Source organism: Electrophorus electricus, chromosome 7 (assembly GCF_013358815.1).
Source record: "Electrophorus electricus isolate fEleEle1 chromosome 7, fEleEle1.pri, whole genome shotgun sequence".
Taxonomy (NCBI): Eukaryota; Metazoa; Chordata; class Actinopteri; order Gymnotiformes; family Gymnotidae; genus Electrophorus; species Electrophorus electricus.
The window spans coordinates 10,800,805-10,820,258 of record NC_049541.1 but is presented as its reverse complement, the minus strand read 5'-3'; the positions used below and the strand labels follow the sequence as shown (position 1 = coordinate 10,820,258).

Sequence of the window (19,454 nt, the reverse complement as noted above, 5' to 3'; positions counted from 1 at the left end):
CGCATTTTGCTAGCCAGCTTGCAAACTAGTATTCAAGCTACCAAGATTTTAGTCAAACAGTCGCTGACACTGACAACAGGATTTCTTTTTAGAGGAGGTATAGAGCCTTCCTTGTCTTGGTGGAGGCTTAATGTTCATTGGCTAAAGTATCCCAATTCCCAACATTTTAGAAACTACAGTAACTAAAGCCGCTTCTTAATCACTTGAGCCTTCTTAGACATGGGCTTTGCTATAAGAACGAACTGAATTTGCCTATTATTTTTGTGGTTATTCACCAAAAAAAAAAAAGAACAGAATACACAGCTTGGTGACTTACTCCATTCTTACCGCTGGAATGGAGCCCCCTCCAAGTCCTGGGTTTGTGCTCGTGACCTCAGCCACGGAGGTCAATGGCAGCTAAGCATTAGGGCCACGCAGGTCCCCACTGCCAGAGACAACATCAGCTTGCGCTTTACCTCGGCATTGTGTGTGTGTGTGTGTGTGTGTGTGTGTGTGTGTGTGTGTGTGTGTGTGTCTGTGAGAGAGAGAGAGAGAGAGAGAGAGAGAGAGAGAGAGAGAGAGAGAGAGAGAGAGAGAGAGAGAGAGAGAGAGAGAGAGACCCTGCTCCACCTCACGTCCCCGAACTTGCAGACCCTCAAGGAGTGTCAAAGATGAGGCAGCATGCGTGCGCAAACCGGCAGGTGTAAGGGCAGTCAAAGCAGTGTAGCCATGATGACAAGCCAGGGTGAGCGAAGAGGCAGACCCGAGCAAACCCATCATGGCCATAGTCATTAACTAGAAACATACGCAAAGGATGGAGAACCATCCAGAACAAAGTGGGGAGAAAAGAAACGGAACAATATAGAAACAAGGAAAACTACATAAACCTGATGAGAACAAACGGGTACAAGAAGTTACAACAAGAAACAAGAAAAAAAACAAACAAACAAAAAAAAATATATATATATATACACACACTGGCTAATGAGACTGTAATGAGGAACAGGTGTGAACAATGATTGCAAACATGGGCATAGCAGGAGATGGAGAAATGAAGGGGAGCAAAGGTCAAGAAGTGAAATGGAGTAGGAGCAGAATCCTTACACTGAGCACTGTCTTCTGATAATACACTGGACAGTTTCCAGCCTCTCCCATGCCAGAAGCAGCAGATGAAAACGTGGACATAAGAATTGATCGTTCCGAGTGCAGATCAGTCGGCGCTCGCCGCCACAGTCTCTTTGGACCTTGTTAGCTGGGTGCGTCCTTCATATCAGGCCCTTTTGTCTGGTGGCACACCAACACGTGATGTCCTTGGTCTCTAGAGAGCACGATCTACCAGCGTGAGAGCTTCTTACAGATCATTTAGGTGGAGGCGAGTTGCCTATTAAGGCAAATGAGAATAGATTGAAAGATATATTCAAACTCTCTGGATGTGACTGTGCTCGGGACCAATCACAAGTCTCCTGGTCTTTGCAGAACACAAAAGAGCCAGACTCATTTCACATTTTTTGACTGATTGATTAAACCGTGGTTAGTTCATTGATTACTAAACCGAATTGGTTGAGTGGTTGATTTTTATTTTTATTTTATTTTTTTTACATAATGTGGGTAGGTGTTGGCAATATGTGGCTTTTTTTTATTTGGGTGTTCATTCAAAATCCTATCTGCACAATACAAGTAAATTCCCATATGATGAATTATGCAAAGGCCGTGTCCAAACAACTGGAGCATGGTTTATGATTTCAGAATGCAGTAAAAATGAAAACTCTATGAGCCTTCTGAGAGCACTTCACTTGAAACTGGGCGCGTTTGTCAGAGGGAAGGTATGGTGTACCTTGAGGACTCAACGACATTTTTTAATGTGGCTGTACTGTCTTATGATGGTAGAGCTCATAACAAGATTACCACTTTTGTGCAAAAGCAGTTATTCTCTTGTCATCTTTCTCTATTTATCTGCCTCCATTTGTCCCTTCCTCTCTGTTTTTATCTCTCTTGCTTCTTGAATCTCTTCTCTCCCTTACACAAAACACACAGACACACACACACACACACACACTTCTTTTAAAACCATTTCTTTATTCAGCCAGAGTCTCTCATCAGTAAACACTTAAACTTGTGTAATGCCCTTCAGCGCTACAAAATGAAACAGACAAACACACATTTATTCCAGACAGAAAGCTTTCAGATAGTCAAAAACAATGGCAATTGTGCATCTTTATACAATGCTCCATTAAACTAAATGCTAGCGTAAACCTTGCCAATTTCCAAGAGATTGATAATGCAAGCAACAGGCACTGCAGGGCTGAACACATCGCCATGACACTGTTTGCTAGCCTGACCGGGCCTGACTGGTTTTGATGAGGTGTAAAACTAATTTAGTGAACAATGGCAGATTATGCTACCTCAGTACAAGAGATCTAAACACAGGAATGACATTCTCAAAATGGAGTTTCAGTAATACTCTCAGTATTTATGTGTTTGTAAGCTTCATGCCAATTCAAGTTTCTGTCTCTTCTGACCTGTAAATTTAAACATACAGATTGAAAAGCACAGGCAAAATGTATAAATGTACAATAACTACACGATGTATTTGTAAATACCGAACCTCAGAGGTCCCTTGATTATAAAATCTAATCTCGGCATTCGTTTAAATTGAAAAGCAGGATAGGTGAATATTAAAATCTGGATTCCTGCTGACATCAGTGAGTTTACGGAATCACCTGAACCCTCACAGGATCCCGCCGAATGTGAGAGACATTGTGTACTGCACTGGCGTGTCTCTGATGGACAAGGACGTGTGGGAGTTCATCTGGATGAAGTTCCACTCTTCCACGGCCATCTCGGAGAAGAAAATTCTCCTGGAAGCCCTCACCTGCAGTGACGACAGCTTCCTGCTGAACAGGTAAGAGCTGTCACGGCTACAGCAGAGCGCTTGTTTAACAGAAAACCTGCCGGTACTTAAAAAAAATCCCACAGATTCTTAAGATTCGGTACCAACATAGTTGGTAGTGGCTGTGAAACTCATATCATCGTGTCCCTATATTTTTTGCTTAATTTCCAGAAAAGGTTCTCTCACATTCAAATCTTTTAGAACAAGAACTTGACATACAGTTTATTTACACAATCACAGTTTCAAAATAAAAAATCAAGACAAAATAAGACACTAAAAATTCTGGATCATTAGTGAAACACATGCAGTGTCCTGCTGAGGAGGTGATTGATGCCAGTATATGAATCACTTTGATGATTCACACTCTCACTTTTCATCAAAAATAACTGAGCTTTCCAATTAGGATCTTATGAGAACCCTTATAAATGAACTGTTAGGCATACACATTGTGCTGATAGTCAATCCTGTGAGATTTCATACAGATATCATCCGCAGACACCATAGAGGTGAAACGGGAAGTCATAATTAATCATTAAATGTGTCAAAATAATAATTAATAATTTTGCTGCCATCGCATAAGCTACAAATTTCGCGAATTCTTCTGCGTATCCCCAGATGGACCAGTTTGGTTTGTCCTAACTCCACTTCTTCCTACCCTGTCACTCAAACCAGTGGAGTTGCGTTCAGAGCTCCCTAAGGGGGAGTAAAGACAATGCCTCGCTGCGTTTAGGCACCCTGCCTGCAGGTCTCTACAGAGCCTTACATCCTCTCAGAATTCAATAGCTCTTTGAAGGGGGTAACGGTTTATCAGCCAGCCAGGCCAGGCGAAGGAGGTCCCAAAGCCCACAAGTGTTTTCAGCCTCGGAGGACACAGTGTGGGGGCTGACAACTCCATTTATGCTCACTCATCTGGCAGTGGCTTCTATGAATACACTCAGAGGAAGGAGCTCAGACCCGCTTGTCTACCTTTCTCAAGGTGGGAGGAAGTGGAACGCAGATCCAGACTTTTGCACTTTGGCGAGGTCTACAGTGCCTCACGTGGCCGATATGAAAAGGCAGAAAGCGACAGGAGAGAAAGCAACGAAAAGGCTTTATTGCCGGTGTCATTCAGTCATAGTGTGTTTTCCTTGGCACGTATGGACGTGTGCATCTTTTGGACTTTTGTGTTAGCATATGGTGTTAGCAACACCACCTAGAATGTTGCAAGGACCTTTTAAGATAGAATATAACAGGCTGAACAGCAAGAAAACAACAATTTTGTCCTCCCTTTACAGAGACTTCACAGCGTCTGCGTCGACTTTGTGATGTTGCGCATTACCTTTTCAAGTTGTGTTTGAAGTTCCAGGAGATGGGATGGGAAGGGTGGCTTTGCTTCTGTCTCCTGCCAGTCTGCAGCAGCGTCCGACGTCCCTGGCTGCACGCCAGCTCGTGTACGTGGAGGAGGAGTCAGCTTTGTCCTAGAAACAAGCTCAGCTGCTTTGCGAAGTTGCACGAGCAGCAGTTTGGAAAGGTGCAGCGGCTTTGCTTGTCTTGGAAGAAGCACATCCTCCAGATTAACTGGTGCCATACAAGGGATTCAGATGATGGGGAGAGGGAGATGTATTGCCAGCTAATAATGTAGAGAAAAATATACACAGCCATCACCCATTTTATTAAGAACATGCTCAGTTTTTTTCACCGTTGTGATGTTTGATGTGAACATTAACTGAAGCTCTTGACCAATGTCTTGTTTTATCAGCCCGAAAACTGGTGGACTGGTTAATTTCATGAATGAGCAGATGAGCAGGTGTTCTCAATAAAGTGGCCAGTGAGTGTGTATATTTCTGACTATATATTTACTAAACGCTCAAGTCCCATTTACACCACACCTGGAATTATTGTATTATATATATTTTTCTACGCATGCACATTCATACACTGTCACAGGCACCGTGCCCAAGGGACACGCCGGCCGCAACACACGCACACACATACTGCGCCTTCCCTGTTCCCAGTCCCCTGGTTATTGATGGCCTGCACCTGTCCCTGTTTTGTCTTTCTGTTTCTGCTTTACTGAAGCCCACAGGAAAGCTGCTGTCCAGTGCTGGGTGTTGTTCCTGGCTGCTGCACGCAGCACGGACAGGACGAGCCGAGTGTTGCCGCTACTCCACTTCCTCTCGGCAGCTCGAGTCTTACCGCTTGTGCTGTGGCTTTTCGTTTTGCTTTTTAGCCAACTCACTGCTGTGCTTCCCTGTTTGTTGTGCTGTGGAGAAGAAACGCAATCCAAGCAAGCACTTGTGTCTTGCTCCCTCACGGCACCTGTTTTGCACGCGCACACATTTATATACACTCAATGGCCACTTTATTAGGTACACCTGTTCAACTGCTTGTTAATGCAGATATCTAAATCACTCACGTGGAAGGAACTCACTGCTCACAAGTTCAAATCAAGCACCAGAATGGGGAAGAAAAGTTATTCTAAGTGACTGAACATGGCATAGATGTTGGTGCTAGACGAGCTGGTCTGAGTATTTCAGAAACTGCTGCACTGCTGGGATTTTCACACACAAACATCTCTAGGGTTTACAGAGAATAGTCGGAAAAAAGAGAAAATATCCAGTGAGCGGCAGTTCTCTGGTCGAAAATGCCTTGTTGATGCCTGAGGTCAGAGGAGAATGGACAGAATGATAGAGCCGATAGAAAGGCAACAGTAACTCAAATAACTGCTCATTACAGCTGAGGTATGCAGAAGAGCATCTCTGAATGCACAACACGTCGAACCTGGAAGCAGATGGACTATAGCAGCAGAAGACCACACTGGGTGCAACTCCTGACAGCTAAGAACAGGCAACCTAGGCTGCAATTCTCACAGGCCCACCAAAATTGGGCAGAAAGATTGGAAAAGCATCGCCGGGTGTGATGAATCCCAATTTCTGTTGTGATGTTCAGATGGTAGGGTCAGAATTTGCTGTAAACAACATGAAAGCATGGGTGTATTCCGCCTTGTATCAATGGCGGTGGTCTAATGGTGTGGGGGATATTTTCTTGGCACACTTTGGGCCCCTTAGTACCAGCTGAGCATCGCTTAAACTGCACAGCCTACCTGAGTGTTGTTGCTGATCATGTCCATCCATGTCCACAGTGTGCCCATCTTCTAAGGGCTACTTCCAGCAGGATAACAGACCACGTCAAAGAGCTCAAATCAGTCACCCGTTTTTTGAACATGACAATGAGCTCACTGTACTCAAATGACCTCCATGATCACCCAATCTCAATTCTTTCCAAAATCTCTGCGGAAGGTTTCCAGCACCTTGTTAAATGAATATATATATATATATATATATATATATATATATATATATATATATATATATATATATATATATAGAGAGAGAGAGAGAGAGAGAGAGAGAGAGAGAGAGAGAGAGAGAGAGAGAGAGAGAGAGAGAGAGAGATTCAAAATTTTAGTGAAGTACAGTTTCCAGAAAAAAACACAGAAACAGGACATTTCAGATGGAGGTTAGCTGTCTAAACATGCCAGATTAATTTGAATGCACAACGAAAACATTGATCGGCACAGCGCCGGCATGCTAATGAAAATAATGTAGGGTTAGGATGCGGAAACGACTGTGGAGGGATGCTATGTTGTTACGTTAAGTGTCAAATAAACAGTAGGTGGGCTCTGGAAATCCATTATTAGCATATATGTGCTAATTGGAAAGAGTAACAGAGTCCTGCTGCTTGTAGCATTAGCTAATGGATTTAGCAGCTCCAGCTAAAACATGGCAAGCGCATGGAACTATGACAGCTGTGGACCTCCTGTTGAGAGTTCTGATGAATTAACACTGGAGGTTTGCTGGAGGTCTACTTGTTAGATCATGATGATATGGCATGCACAGTTTGGTTTTCACATGACTCATACAGTTCCGATAGACTACGGGAGCTCATAGCCAGGGCAATTTAGATTAAGAATTGTAACTAATTACAGAGTCATAAGTGTTTAAAAGTTTTGGATCTGGAACCTACTCTTTGCATCGCGATTGGTTTTGAGTACCTTTTAGTCAAATTAGGTTTCAAACGAACACCTGTGAACATGGAGCATGAAACTCGAAAGCCCTCCAAGACTGCAGATGTAGTGAATGGAGGACGTCTGAACTGTTTCCTGGCTGTTCTGTTTTCTGATCCCCCGCTGGCATGGGAGCCTCATTGATTTAGGTTACACTTGAATTTCATACCACATGCCCAGCCCTCACCTGATTGTAGAAGCCCTGCACCAGATCAGAGGAGGTTGTGTACGGGCCGAATATGCGTGTGCACGTGGGTCTGTATGCTACATGGCTACAAGGTTTGTGTGTATAAAAGCACTCAGAAAAGAGGGTGGCTGCTCTTTGCTGGTGCCAGTGTGGAAGGCGTTGGTGCCTTACTCTCGATAAACTGTATCCATCTTTCATTTGTTCCAGTGTGCTAAGGCTGCAGACTCAATGAACCAGAGCCTCTCCCCAATATAGGTAGGAGTGGTTAGCTGAAGTGCTAATCTGTCACAGTATATTTACACGTCTAGAAAAGTCAATGAAGATTGGAGGGCTGTGACCCTGGCTGTGAACTAGACAATGAGGAGGTCAGACGAAGAAAATGGGTCGATCCATTACAGACTGACCTTTGTGTTGTGGGTTTCACCTGGTAGAGAAACCATTCACGTGGCTAGACTAAAAAACAACACCAGGAGCATACATTACAGGAAGCAGAATGCCACAGTATATTGCACTTAATGTGCAAAGCAAAGCTTGTCCTCCTTGAAGGCATAAATTACGTTGCGACATTTCCACTGGTGCACTTCTTCTGGAAAGAATTCTGACTACAGCCAAAAGGACCCCACCTCCCTCCCTCCATCCAGAGGTCCAAACCGGTCGCCTCGCCTCATCTCTGGAATTTTGCTATGACCTAGAAGTGTTTTGCCTGTCCATCGTGTTAAGTGCAACATACCACAATTGGCAAAAGCAGAACATGAAGGAACTGTACTGTAACCCCTACTTTGGTTTGCAGGTAAAGAGGTCTGGTGGTCTGTCTTTGGCCTGCGAACACATCACGCGTCCCACCCGTGCCCTTCATCACCATATCAGTGCAAGGCCAATCTGTGACTAGTTTCCCATGAGACAACCTCCACACGTCTAAAATAAACGTGGTGAAATTCAAGCGCACATACGGGCATGCGGCACGGCGTTTTCGCACAGTGTGTTCCCTGACAGCATTCTTTGCCACAAGTGTCACTCCAGATACCAACTGTAATACTGAAGTGTGAACATGTCAATATGGGAAACAGAAGCTACTGGAGAGGTGCCTGCATGCTATTAACACTGAATAATATATGTTCTCTTTAAAGCCATGTTCCCACTTTACCTGCACCAACGCACTGGGAGTCTGCTGGTTTAGTACTATGAAACTGTAAAACTTGCATGCATATAGGGCTTGTTGCCGTGGCAATAATCTTTCGAGCGCCTTTCAGGAGAGAAAGCTGCAATGTGAACTTGAACAGTTCAAACAGAGAACAGTGCAGTGAGGGAAAGAAAAAATTAGACATTGATGAGGAAGTAAGTCTTTTGGTTTCTAAAGTCCACAGCCGAGCAATTATCTCACATGTGCCTGGAAATGAAAAAAAAAAACAAAAAAAACCCCGACCCATGGCGTAGTCTTTTTCCACAATGTCTTATTTCCTTTTCCCTTCCTTAATCCCTACTTGATATTTTACACCAATTAGACACACGAGTGTTTCTTTATTCATCTCTTCTGTTCATTCTTTTTTTAAAGATCCTGTATTATGATGCAAAAAACACAAAGTTTTAATCAGGTTTTCCAATGCCTCTCGATATGTCTTGCTGAGTACAGAACAGGATTATTATTCAGTCAAGTGCTTCAGCCAAGGATTCTCCTGTGAGCTGCCTTAAAGATGCTTTCATGGATGTCATGATAACACAGCAGTTAACCTGACCTTCTACTGTTTTCTGAAACTCTGACGAAAGGAGGCTGGGATTATATAGTCCTGCTAAATCAGGGAGTGCCCAAATCCAGTCCTGGAGATCTAACTCATTTCAGAGTTTAGTACCTACACACCCAGTTCTAATAGCCAACTCCTTGAAGAACTGTCTATGAACAGAATGATTAAGGTTGTAACTAAAGATTAAGATTAAACTCAGATTAAGATGGAATTAGACATTGTTGTCCTAAAAGTATTGAACAGATTCCTGAATGCAGAAGTCCACAGTGAATGATACAAAAGAACCACTAAGTGAATCTCTAAATGATGAATTTTTAAAGTGACTTCCAAAATCACATGCTGACATAAACCAGATTTTTTTTCTAAATGATATAGATGTAACATTATAAATTCACATCAATATCGATTGTACGCAGAAACTGTAAGGCTCATGAAACATGACAGTATATACAATAGCTTCTGTCTAATGGGGTGGGTTGAAGAATATGCATTGCAGAGCTGTATTGTCTTCTTAGAACGTCATGGCAGATATGCAACCATGGCAACATATTTACCTGCCATCCACTTTAGTCTGTTTGTGGTTTAGAAACCTCCTATGCCCCCAACAAAGTCCACGGATGTAGATGTGCAGAGGAGATGCTTTTCGTGTGTTGAATGTGTATTGCCCCTGTGCATCATTCTGTCCCCTCTCAGGCCATGTAGACGTGCAGAAACAAACACACACATGCAGGATCTTCCTGACGTATTGCGTGTGTCCAGCCATGTTACTTATGTACTTCTCAAGTGTGGTTTGAACTTTGGCCCAAGCAGAGAAATGGCGGCGTATACAGCGCATCCACTGCTAACCATAATAATTTCCATTTGGTTCTCCAGACTCCTCAACCTGTCACTAAGCTCAGACCTGGTGCCTGACCAAGACGTGATTGACATCATCATCCATGTCGGTCGCAATCCGCATGGGCGACATTTAGCGTGGAAGTACTTCAGGGAAAAGTGGGACATGCTGAACTCCAGGTACGCTTCTCGAGTAGCGTCGCTCCGATCATCAGCACGTGCCTGCATCTAAATCTCAAAGTCCCAGCTCGTATGAAATATATATGCATTTTTTTGGCCATGATCAACTCACGCCACTGAATCTTGATTTTTCCTGTTTGTGCATGCAGCTATAGAGCTCATAATGAATAATGTTTATTGCCTTAGCCAGCTTTGAGGCCCCTGGGTGTTTCGGCGCGGTGCGGTGCGTCTTGTAAACAGCAGAGTTTTATTGAGAGTGACTCTCTGCTGGTTTCCTTCTGCGCAGGTACGGCGAGGCCTTATTTATGAACTCTAAATTAATCAGCGGGGTGACGGAGTTTCTCAACACCGAGAGCGAGCTCGCCGAGGTGAGTGTGATGCCAACGCGCCTCTGCTGGCTCGGCTTCAGGCTAGCAGTCACTTTCAGTCAGTGTATCCTTCACAAGGGCTGAGAGGAGGAGTTGTATGCGGTAATGTGGACATCAAAGCAGCAAACCAAGCAGTCTTAAAAATGGATTTCTAGGTACATTTCATGTCAGCCAATTTACTTTGGAGGAGACGCAACAACTTCGGAACAATTTTGGAAAACACAAGTTTTGTTTGCACCGAAGTAGTTCTTGTTTGTCAGTTTGTTTGTTCAGGGTTTGTGGGTGTTTTGTCTGGGCTTTGAGTCTTTAATTTGCCATAAGATCAAAAACAAATAAAAAACAAAGATTTCTCCTTGCTGTCCCTTTCACACCCACCACAAAAGCTGTTTGGAGAAGCTGTGCAACAAGTTAAAAGGAGTGGGATCAGTCCTTTTAGTTCAGTGGTCAGGTGTTTCGCTTTCTGTGTTACATCTAGTCTGAGCTGCTCCAGTTTTTCCCCACAGCCATCTAAATCTGTAGTGAACTATTTAAAATAGAAAGGAAAAAAAAAGGGGGAGAAACGTGTACCTTCCTTAGCTGCCGAACCCCAGGTGGCGAAGAATTGGAGTCAGCTCCAAAATTCTGTTTTCTTATTATGATTGTGTCACTTTATTGCTCACAACTGATTAACCCTCATTGCCAAAATGGCCCGTACATTCATTTTTTCAAATGCATGCAGTGTCGGTCCCCACGGGCCCCAGCCTCTTCCACAGAGCTGGCGATCTCACTTTGCCGTTCCCGCCATAAGTAGGACATTAGCATTTTGTCATAGACAGTGACGTGCAGGAGGAGTACTTTACACGTTCTTTACACATTTGGCACTAACGTAAGGTGGGAACTAGCTTTGCGGTTTCCAGAGGTATCAGCAGTAGATTAAAGGCGCTTCTAACAGTTAGCTACTTTCGAATTGGCTTTTAGGGGCCAGCGCTGTCAAAATTATTTTTAATGCTAACTCATGTTTTCATCCCTACAGAGGCTGGAGATGTAGTGTTATCTCTTCAGTTACATGCCACTCATTTACATGAAGAAGCATGGTTTTGTATTCTGGTCCTGGTCTACATACAGGAGCTAAAAGACACACTCACATATGCAACTCAAGTGGGCTAGAGCTGTTAAAGGGTCATGGGCAAATGTTTAGTCGCGGTCAGTGTTTTAGGCATTGATAAAATAACCCCCAGACCTCTTTTGTCCTGTCTTCACCAGCTGAAAGACTTCATTCAGACCAGCGGAGGAGGGGCAGCGTCCGCGTTCAGCCGAGCTGTGGAGATCGTCCAAGCCAACGTGAAGTGGCACAACCTTCACAAACAGCAGTTCTACCAGTGGCTTAGGAAGCCGCCCAACGGCTAACTAAATGCCTCACTTGCAAGCTGTTAGCATGGAATCTCTATCATACATTTATAGACCAATAACAGTGTGAGGAGATATGAGGAGGGTTTTGTTTTGCTTTTTGTTTTTTTCGGGGTGGGGGTGGGGGGGGCTGATAGTCTGTAAAATCAAGCCTTTTTGTTTCTCCCAGAAGAGGAAGGTTGCAGCTGTGAGGAAGCTGTAGATGAGGGGTGGGTCGAAGGTGTCTTACTGCGAGCAGAATTGATATTGAGTATTGCGTGGTGGTGTCCATCTCTAGTGACATTTTTTTCAGAGTTCCCCACCCCTTTGTCCTCACACACACTCGTTTTTATGCATGAACATCATTTCCTTCCTCTAGTCACCCAGTCTGCTGACGTTTGTCCTTCTCCCGGAGGTTCCCCGGAGAGTCCCCGGAGGCTCAGGTTAAACGAGTTCACTAAAGTTTCTGCAGGCCTCATTACTACAAAGGGTGGACCGCGAACCTCCACAATATACTAATCTTAAACAAGCACAAAATCATCCAACATGACAATCAGTGTTTTGCTTGGAACAGTCAACAAGAAGGACCGTGGCGGTACGTTCGCTCTCTCCAGGCTGCAGGAGAAGGAGAGAAGAGTGGACTCCGGCGTGGCTTTCTGTTGTGTGTCACGGTCGTCACGGCGTCATTGTAAGCTGTGTACCGAACGGTTTTGTGAATCTCAGTCTGGGGTCAGTCACATTCTCCATGAGTCCCTACTCCCCTGGCGAGCCAGGCTGTGCCCTTTTTATGTCCAGTGTAAATTTAGAGTGGAAAATAATGAGTGTCAATATGTCCATGTGCAGTGGTGCATAGGGTGGAACATGCTATGTGTCAGTCAGTCAATAAGGCATTTGAGAGATGCGCCGTCTCCATGATGCTGTTGCTATACCATGGCTGGTAGTCATGGAGACAGATTTGGGGAGGGGAGGGGAGGGGGGGTAAAAAGTATATGGAGGGTAGGAAGAAAGCATGCAATATTCCTGTCTAAAAATAAACAAATAAATGGAAATCTCTTTCACTCTGAAAATGGCAACCATCATTCTGCAACAGGCCAATAAAACCTTCAGTCTTGTCCACAGTGTCAATCTCACAAACAAAATAGAAAGAGCAACTTTTTTTATTTTTGCCTTGCAGCGCCTAGCTGCAGAAACAAACCCTGTCATTTGTTCTGCTGGACATTCTATCAAAGTTCCCCTCAGCCATGTGTGTAACATCACGCTGTTCCATCGTGCGGTTCCAGCCTCTCCTTCCGTCTTGTGTTTGATCGTAAGCGCTTTCTTTTCTAAATGAAATAAAATATATATCCTCTGTGTTTTCAGCAGAGCAGTGTAGAAATTTTACTGCTGACAATAAATTCTTTTGTATGGTAATGCATTTATGTCTAATTATGTCACTGTTGCTGATGTTGGTCTGTGAAGGTTGAAAATCTGATATTTTCCAGTGTTCCAAAGCAGTATTCATATTTGCTATATAAAAATTATATATTCATTTACATTTATACTTAATTATATGTGTGTGTGTGTGTGTGTGTGTGTGTGTGTGTGTGTGTGTGTGTGTGTGTGTGTGTGTGTGTGTGTGTGTGTGTGTGTGTGTGCGTGCATGTGCATGTGTGTAAGTATATTAGGGCCGCAACAAATTGATTAATCTAGCTTCTATTTTTAACTTAACAAATCCATCTGTAGAGTGATTAAAACACCTTGCATGTTACAGGGAGTAAGACAAAAAAACCCAGTTGTGTATGAAAAGGTTTGTGTGTGTAATGAGTATTTCCGCTATAACCAAGATTTAAAAACATGACCTCAAACGAGACTCAAGTTTCAAGTTTCAAGTTTCAAGTTTGGTTTATTCGTCACATACATAGTCATACACAGTATAACTCGCAGTGAAATGGTGGAGAGTGCTCTGTCCAAACTGAGGAAAAGAAAACAGGGGTGCATAGAGAAATATAGATATTCTCTATATGTGAAATATATATATGCAAGATAAATATATATATTCTATGTCTGTACAAAATATATTAACAATATATTTTGTTAATAATATAGTCCCATGCACAGCGCATTCAGAATGCTTCTCTCTTCAGCTTTAGCTTTGATTCCATTTTTGTGAACATTTACAGCTGACTAGATAACAAACTGTAAATGTTTGTAGATTGCTGGTTATTGTTAGATATCCCATTGATAATGATTGGTTAACATGTCAAACAGCCCATTGCTGTATTATAGTGTGCCCTAAAGTGGTTATGCATTATAAAGCAATTTTTATTTGGTTGGTTAGTTGCTTGTTTTTTAAGTATACACCTAGTTTACAGTAACAGTGTTAGTCAGAGATTTTTCAGAATCGGTATAGTCAATTTTGCAATTTTGTTTGATTTTTTTTTTTACTGTATTTATTTACCCCTACCCCAATAATCTGGAGCCAGTGGTGGAAATAGCTCTTGGCAAAGTTTAATGCATGTAAAACTTAAACAGAAATCTGAATCAAAATTAGAATTAACAAATATACTAGAAAGAGTAAATTCTATTGCATAACCTGTGTCAGTTATGAGAATATACATACCCAACTTTATAAAGTTCCTTAATGCTAAAACAGCCTGCTTTTTTTCGAAGTTTACTCTTCACCTAGCCTAATTTATGGTTTAAGCAAATAAATTGCACAACAGATTGAATACTTTAGAGGGAATTAATACCAGCAATATGTAAAACTATAGCAGGTTCTTTACTCTAGTTAGTGAGTATGTAAGCATATACATTATACAATGTTATCTGAAGAGCTGAGCTTCAAGTGAGTTCAAGATAATACAGGATTTATTAATGTAATACAGTATTAAACAGCATAATATTAGCACAAGTAATTACACATTCCAGTTGGCTAGATATTGTAATGAGGAAATACACGTTATAAATAACAGAAATGCCGCATACGAAACACTACGTGCATACTACCTAATAGAAGATAGAGAAAGGTAGAGAAGGAGTGAGTGAGTGAGTGAGTGTGTGTGTGTGTGTGTGTATGTGAGAGAGAGAGAGAAAGCGCCCAAGGAAGAGACTTCTCCAAACTCCTCCATCCATCAGCTCTGTCCCTGCTCCACTCCTAGTCTCCTCCAGAAACCTGCCACGCCCAGGCCTGGTGCTGCACTGATTCACAGTTCTAGAGAACTGCTGACTATTTGTGCTGGGGTAGCGTGACCACTGTGACCACTCTTATCTCTGTGAGAGACCACCAATGTGCACAGCAGTAGGGCTTGATGAAAACAAGACTTCATTGTGGCCAGATTGTGGCCTACAAATTGTTACAGCCCTAAATTGTGTGTGTGTGTGTGTGCGTGTGTGTGTATGTGTGTGTGTGTTTGTGTGTGTATATGTATATATATACATTCTCGCTCTCAAGTGAAAAAACACCTTGTAGATGTACATTAGTGCCTGTAGTCTAGATGTTGCAGTGCATAATTTGTGTTAGCCATCAGCCAACTCATCAGTGGTCATTTTCAGACTAGCAGACATGAGGAGTGAATAATTGTGGGTTTCGGCTGACTTTCAGCCCAGCAGTGACATTGAGAAATACAAAAACTCCAGCAACACTGCTGTGCCTAACACTCATTTCAGTAAACTACGTAATACCACTACCATGTCAATGCTGTTGCTGTGTGGAGAACAGTTCAGCACGCACTTATGTGGTCAGATGCGTTCCTGTGGTTAGGGACCAGCCAGTGATGAATAGGCCAGAGGGTGCCTGTCAGAATGTGCACAGCAACAGACGGGCTACAGCTCGTGGTTGTATACCTGTGCAACATACTTGCCAAGATGTATACCTCATCAAATACAATATAACCTCTGTGTGGTACTGGAGAGGGGAGAAAAAAAAACCCACCGGGCGAATACATAATCATTACACACCAAACAACAGCAAACTTTCCAACTGTGCTGACATTTCAGAACAAAGCACTCCATGAAGCCATTAATTCCCTTTGAACTGCAAATGCAAACGCACATTTTGTCATCTCCACCGCACCTGCGGTCGGAGCGCATTCGCGTTCGGATCGATGCGGATGATTGAGACGGATCCCCTCCTGTATCACAAAGCTTTGTTCCCCGGTGAGAGCGAGCAGGCGACAGAAGGAAAAATACACACAGGGAAAAAATGGTGGCGCCTTATAGGTTGGTCGTGGTCAGCCGTAACAAAATGAGTGATGTTAACATGAAAGGAGGCCCGCTCGCAAGGCACAAACCGACCGCGCGTGTGATCTTTAAAAGGTCGGATGCTACATGGCGTCGCGATCAGTAGCCAGGTACAGGTAATGTAGCAGCAGTGGACAGACCCAGATCTGGGCACCAGCTCCATGTGCTATCCCCCCCCCCCACACACACACACACACACACACACACATGGGTGTGTGTCCACACTGCAGGAAAACACCTTTCAGAAAAGGCCTCATGACTTGGACATTGGACCCATGGCCTAATGTCCCTCTTTTGACTGATGTTAACACAAAGGCTACATGCTGTTGTAAAAAATAATGTGCTGCATGTGCTGCTTGAGACCTGAAATAAGTTACAAAGAAGCTGGATAGTCCTCCATGCAGAATGCCAGGAAATAACATTTAGGTTGATAATTAACGTTGGCTAAAGAGGCTTCCTCCATCAGATCGAAACAGGTTTACAAAATAAAAAAAGAAGGAGTAAAAGCTGTTCAGCAGGTACAGTAGGAGACATGGACAAGTTAGGTTCATAGCTATGAAACATGACTGCTGTTCCACTGAAAAACTCTAATAAGGGTCTAAACGTCACCCTTTCACGTTCAGCCATTCTGAACACACCTGCCCTCATACATTGATTTCTTTTTGCAAGAGTTTACATCATACAGTTGAAGAATGTGATTCTGTGTGAATTTATGGCACCACCTCAGCTAAATAAAAAAATGTGAGGTCACAATTTATGTAAGCCCAGTGTCAGAAAGTTTACTAAAGCATATACAAAAATGGTGAGAACTGTTAGGTAGAGATAATTAAGGAGCCTGAATAATTTATATGTCACCAAAGTCAGAATAATTCTCTTCATACTGTTCATTTATGAAAGTGCCTTACCAGTATTTAGCCATGACCACATATTGAATGGTTTCTTTCTTTTGTTCAGTTTTGATAGTAAGGACATAACTGAGGTGTCAGGACTTCTGCTTTTATTTTACAACAGAGTTCCTGATCATTTACACTTTTTGCATGTATGTACTGAAATTCTGTTTCTGACTCAAACCACTGGCTGTGACATTCAAACCTTGGAGCCATATTATTTCAAGGGTTCGCATTTCACCTTGTTTGGCTCACAAAGGGCGCAGTAGGTAGCTAACAAGTTCAATTAAATACATTAATAAAAATTGACATCAATAAAAACATCATCTTGACCAAACCTTCTCAATGCAACACTGGTCAAGGGTCAGACTGGTACAATCGTACTTGTATAGCGCTTTGAAAAACTAGCCATTGCCATGACAGTTTTACAGAAATCATCTTAACAGAGAATCCTCATGCAGGCCTCTAATGACCATTCTAAGGGTAGCAGTCGCATGGGAAAACTCCATACGCTGGAGTTCAGCCTTGCTGTGTTGCACTCATATGGACTATATACAATGTAGTATGGAATGAGCTGTTTATAATCTGGGCCTTCCAAGGAGGACGGGTTCCGTCTCGAGTCTCGGTCCTCCCACGGTTTCTTCCTTTTTCCGCTCAGGGAGTTTTTCCTTGCCACTGTCGCCTCTGGCATGCTCATTAGAGATTTGGACACAGACATTTGTAAAGCTGCTTTGTGATGTGTGCTGGAAAAAGCACTGTATAAAAAATACATTTGACTTTGACTAAGTGCTGGAGGAAGAAACCACAAAGAAGAACTGAACTTTCAAAAGCCACTGAGTGAATTGTCACTTTAGGATGGAATGTGTTCTTTTATAAAGAGCTAATGATGGCTAGCCATAATACATACAGTAAGCTTTAACTTTCCTGTTGTGGCCAGTTAGAAGATATCATCCCTTCTCTTTCATCACGCTCTTTGAATCCTGAAGCGTGAACTGTAGGCCCCGCCTCCAGTGAAGGATGTGTCTAAAGTGGACTGGTCCCGACTGTCTGAGCGCTCTTCTCTCAGGCTTTGCGACTACTGTGCCTGCATCCGTGATAGATCCAGGCTCATTACAAGCACTGTGCTCAGGGACCCAGGGAGCCATGTATGGATCTGGGGTCGGAAAGGCCACATCTGTAGACAGTAACATCTGCCGCCCATCACTGAGAGCAGATCGCCGCTTTGAGGAAGACTTATATGGTAAGAGAGACATGATGTAATAGAGGCATCTAAGAGGATGGAAGGCTCGTGGTCCTGTAGGGTTTTAAAACACACAAGCAACATACCCCCCGAGTTACTTCAGGTTACAATCTCCATGTCAGCAGTGAGTTCTTCAGTGTGGCACACAGAGGAGCCAAGAATTAACAAGATGAGAGATTAGCGGTGGTGAAGGCTGTTAGACCCAGTCTTTTGCCCCTACTGGATCCTAATTAAACCCACTAGCCTGAACTTTTTTGATAAAGGTAATTAGATATTGATTTATGCTGCTGCTCCAATATCCGGTCATGTCATTAAAGGGGAAGGCTGCTCTCACAGGAAATAATCACTGGGATGTTTACAACAGACAAAAAGATGGTGGAAAATAAAGTGACCTAGAAAGGCGTGCCGTAGATCCTTCAACCTCTGATCGGCTTATGACTTGTGTGTTTCTCCTTTAATTTTCAACAGGTAGCTAGAGTCACCAGACTCTTTGGCCTAAATCGTATGAAATCATATAAAAGAAAGAAAAAAAAAAGAAATTTTAAAAAAGAAATAAAAGAAAAACGACTTTAAAAAAGAGAGGGATGCAGTCAAATCCTAACATAGCTCAGCTCTCCTCTCACCTCCATAGCAAAACATCGCATTAAAATCACAATATAAAGAAATGGGAATAGGATAGTGTGCCGATAAGGGTGATGTAGGCTTTGTAGGCCAGAGTTGCATTAAGGTCATGGAACTCGTGAGGACAGAAGCCCATTTTGGCGGCAGAGATGATTGAAGATAGTCGTAGCTGTCGTGCATATTTTGTGAAGCTGTGATTGAATCAGGATTTGATTGACAGCCAGAGCCTATTAGATGTGAAATGATTATAGCTGTCTGGTCTTGGTGTCTGTGTGTCTCTCCCTCTCTCACACACGCACACCCACACATGCTATTTCTTCCTGTCTCCCTCTCTTGCTCTCATACACGCACTCTACTTCCTTTCCTGTCTATCTAATGCTCCATCCATCCAAAGAAGGTCTTTATTTTTGCACATCCTTCACCTGCTCTGTGGTATCGACCTCATTCCCGACCTTAGATTAAAGCATTTTATGACAGACCCAAAGGGCAGCCGCTGAAGAAAGACCTCTCATCTTTGTGAACGCAAGAAGGCCCGGAAAATAACGGCGGTCACCTCTGCCGCTGATCCCGTGCCATGATGTTTGTCCGTCCACTGGAGCTTCTCAGCCTCTCAGTGAGAGCGATGGACAGAGCTCAGTTCACGGCTCTGATTTACAGCTGCACAACATGGACAAAAAAATAAAGCACTGCCATTATATTGCTCCATACCGAAACTGCAATATGCCTGCCAATATATTAAAAGCACACTTGATGTGACATGGTTACAGACTGGCCTGCGTCAGTTTGGTCAAAATGGTTTATGCTTGCTGGATCACGTGAACGCTGTGAATGTCGGGTAATCACAACACCCACACCATCATTGATATGGATCATCTGAGATTGGCCAGGGTGCACACAGCGT

At 43.1% G+C, this 19,454-nt stretch overlaps 1 protein-coding gene across 1 annotated transcript in view; it reads left to right on the top strand.

Annotated features, from left to right (window-relative positions):
• trhde.2 (thyrotropin releasing hormone degrading enzyme, tandem duplicate 2) overlaps nucleotides 1-13,074 on the top strand; it is a 142,846-nt gene extending 129,772 nt beyond the window's left edge. Inside the window, exons 17-20 of the mRNA XM_026997268.2 lie at nucleotides 2,714-2,881; nucleotides 9,714-9,854; nucleotides 10,141-10,222; nucleotides 11,465-13,074. Coding sequence (XP_026853069.2) covers nucleotides 2,714-2,881; nucleotides 9,714-9,854; nucleotides 10,141-10,222; nucleotides 11,465-11,608 — 535 coding nt within the window. The 3' untranslated portion in view covers nucleotides 11,609-13,074. The remainder of the gene's footprint in view (nucleotides 1-2,713; nucleotides 2,882-9,713; nucleotides 9,855-10,140; nucleotides 10,223-11,464) is intronic.
• Nucleotides 13,075-19,454: the final 6,380 nt, after the last annotated feature.